Here is a 3393-nt window from a genome sequence, read left to right as displayed (position 1 = left end):
CGCATGAAATTTACAGCCCTCATAAATCTTGCACTAAACGATACAACATGTACAGTGTGTTTAAGATAACGATACACTATCAGTTCCTCACTTTGAATCATCAGTGACATCGGGTAGATCAACATTAGTTCCTTTCATCTTAAAATCATAATGATTGAGTACAGCATACAGGAATGACCCCAGTCCACCACCAATGTCACATATATGAGAACAAGATCTCAAATATGGATAATCCGCAATTATTGTGGGGGTGTTGAGTCGAGAGGTGTCGGCCATTTCAGCATCATGAAGGTCTTGGAGAAGAGGGTCAGTATTTAAATGTTCAGACTTCCTTAAAGTCAGAATTACCACTGTAGAGACTCAGAGAGAGAGCAGTACTGATTATCAATGACTCATCACCTAATGAAGAATAACAATGGATCACAGTTTGATACAATAAATACATTAAAAATTGTTTATTTTATTATTAAAAGTTACAAGCATATTCTTTAAACTCCAAGGTTTAAATTGAGGCCCAAAAAAGCTTGTGAAAATTTTAAAAATAAAAGAGTGAATTTATTTATTTTTTATTCATGCTATACAATGTTAAGAATCCTTGCAGCACAATAGAACTTATTAATATTTAATATTTAATTATTATTAAGAACCTGAGTATAATTTAACAAATCCCTTAAAACTCTTAGGATGGTTAGCAGTGAGGTACTGACTGATGGGGTTAGACTGTACTTGTCATCACTGGTCTCTGAGAGGAGATCAAAATGAGCTGCATGTAATATATGACACAAGTATGACGTGTCTAAAGGATCATAACCTATTGGTATTGAAGCACAGAAATAATAATAATATTATGTACTGTAGATTGGGAATATAGGATGGATAAAAATGGGATTTTCAAATATTTACAATATTTTTATTGATGGTTAGTAACTTCATTCCTCTATATGCATGCACATTACATTGTTAGTATATATCAATAACATTATTATCATTCATTAGCTTTTACCCATCTCTTCATCAATGATTGTTTTAATTTCTTCACAACTCAATGGCCTGTCTGCTTTCTCAATGGTATCTGGAATATTCAGTGTTGTTATCATGTAGAGAGCTCTTGATTCAATGTGTTGGAGTGCTGTGGTCATCACTCTTAAGTGATAGGGTTTCACATGCTGCCCTATGAAGAAAGAGATGGATCAATATTGAGAGTGATTTCAGATCCATTCTTTAAAGACCATGGGCTATAAATTGGCTTATTTTTTTATACGGCCATAACTCAAAAATATCTGTCTAGATCAGTTCAAACGCATAAGGACATCAATATGTATCAGAAAATGTAATAAAAATTTGGGGTGCTTTCGGAGCCATTTTTCATATAGCTTTACGCAATTGCTCGTTTTCTTTAAATGGCCATAACTCGAAAAGCATTTGTTGGAATCAGCTCAAACTTTGTACACAGCATAAGGACATTAATATCTATGGGAGCCTATTCTATATTCTACATATAAACCATAGATAGCTACTCACAGTATCACAAGTACAATGTATCTTTGCCTTCAGTACCCACCTCCGAGCCCATCTCTCAAAATATTGCCACGTCCTTGGTTCCTTGCATTAAGACTTTAAGAGCTCCATTAAGCGACTGCCTCAGACTGGCAAGTAGGAGCTGTGCATCTCCATAATACGTTTGCTGGGAAAAAGCAATAAGGGAGTGGCTGGCTGGCTGCTAAGATTAGATAAATAAAATGGTTGCCAGTTGTGAGGGTGAAAGTTCTAAACTTGTTGCAGTTCCTCCCGTTCAGCAGTAGCCTTGACCCGGGGTACTGGCAGGAGTTAGGGAAGAGGAAACTTGAAGAGTATCAGCTAAGAGAGAACCCGAGAAGATGAGAAAGAATATCAACAAAATGAGGTCAGTAGAGGGCCGGAGAGAGAAAAGGTTTATTGATAGTGTATGATTATCTGTTAAGGTTCAAGAGACCCTTACAATGTTAGAGAGTGCCAATCAGAACTTCACCACTCGTTATAAAGGAGGACACAGCAAGTGGCATCAGCTTTTGGGATTGTTGGTAAGTGTTTAGAAAGAGACTTATACAAGCAGTTTAATTACATGTACAAGTAATATTAATATGAAAATTTGTAATAGATTATTGACATTAAATTTTATTATTTAAACTGCAAGTGTCTAAAAAGACTTTTACAGGAGTACATGTACATGTACATGTACATGTACAACCATATCCCAGACTGTATTATAAAAGGACTAGCACATGTACATATACATGTATGAAAATTACCAATTTTTATATATTTATTTATTACATTGTTATCATATTATCATCATCGTTTACATATTAACTTAGGTTTTTTATTCTTAATACTAAAAGTTCCCTTTTAATGAAACTTTTATTATAATTTCATTATTTTAGGTTTTATCAGATTCCTTGAAGGCTATTACATTATTGTCATCACCAAACGAAAACCGTGAGTTATTATCATTACCATGGCAACAGGCTCCACCCCTCCTCCCCCACAGTGTTGCTAATATTGGTGGTCATATATTGTATAAGATTGAAGACACTGCCATGCACTGTCTGTCTGCTCCTACTGGTAGGCCAGCTCATCCTGATGAATCAAAATACGTTAAAATATTTCAAAATGTTGACCTATCGTCTAATTTTTATTTCAGGTCAGTGATATTTATAATAATTATTAATGATTTTTATTTTATATATTTTGTCTTTGTTGGTACATTTAATTGGATTATCGTGTCTTTTTAGTTCACAATAATAAATTCATTGATACGTCATTAATAGCATATGTATAAGCATGTACATGTACATGTACATGAATCATATGAAACTCTCCCTGGATTTTTTTGAATTTTGGAAGAGTAAAATTTTGATGAATTGCTACATTTTTGATGATTTGTTGGACAATTTGTAACCATGTGCCATTGAGCATGCACATAATGGTTGAAAAAAACATACTTAATTAATTTTTAAAATACTTATCAAAATGCAGAAATCACTTCTCCCAATATTAAAAGTTATACTGTATTTATTAATATTATTTATTATTATTATATTCCCCTCCAGTTATTCTTATGATGTAACTCATTCCCTTCAGTTCCGAATGAGGACTTCAGAGGGTCCTATGCCTCCGTCCTGTCTTAGGTTCATATGGAATGAGTACTTACTGGAGAACCTTGAGGGCTTCGTACACTCAAGATGGATACTCCATATAATATGTGGATTCATCTCACAAATCAGTGAGTGATGAATGACCATGCACTTGAATTGGGGAACTTTAAAAATTCGTAAAAAAATCCAAACTTGATCAAAATTAGCTCAAACTTCCTACACAACATAAGTACATGTATATGCATCAGGAAATGTCATA

The 3393-nt window shown here is 33.9% G+C and overlaps 2 protein-coding genes across 2 annotated transcripts; one reads left to right on the top strand and one right to left on the bottom strand.

Moving 5' to 3' along the window:
• Positions 1-302: 302 nt before the first annotated feature.
• On the bottom strand, positions 303-1167 carry LOC109590946 (uncharacterized). Its single transcript, XM_020006783.1, has 3 exons — positions 1004-1167; positions 648-811; positions 303-399 (listed from the first exon to the last, which is right to left on the bottom strand). The coding sequence occupies exons 1-3, from the start codon at positions 1137-1139 to the stop codon at positions 385-387; spliced, it is 315 nt and encodes a 104-aa protein (XP_019862342.1). The 5' UTR covers positions 1140-1167; the 3' UTR covers positions 303-384.
• A 553-nt stretch (positions 1168-1720) lies between these two features.
• On the top strand, positions 1721-3281 carry LOC109590947 (uncharacterized). Its single transcript, XM_020006784.1, has 5 exons — positions 1721-1903; positions 1962-2060; positions 2421-2475; positions 2528-2680; positions 3090-3281. Exons 2-5 carry the CDS (start codon positions 1980-1982, stop codon positions 3104-3106), a joined length of 306 nt encoding a protein of 101 aa, XP_019862343.1. The 5' UTR covers positions 1721-1903; positions 1962-1979; the 3' UTR covers positions 3107-3281.
• Positions 3282-3393: the final 112 nt, after the last annotated feature.

Source organism: Amphimedon queenslandica, unplaced genomic scaffold, assembly GCF_000090795.2.
Source record: "Amphimedon queenslandica unplaced genomic scaffold, v1.1 AMPQUscaffold_9236_Cont18805, whole genome shotgun sequence".
In the NCBI taxonomy this organism is placed as follows: domain Eukaryota; kingdom Metazoa; phylum Porifera; class Demospongiae; order Haplosclerida; family Niphatidae; genus Amphimedon; species Amphimedon queenslandica.
The sequence above is the reverse complement of the archived record's forward strand: the minus strand, read 5'-3'. Positions and strand labels throughout refer to the sequence as shown.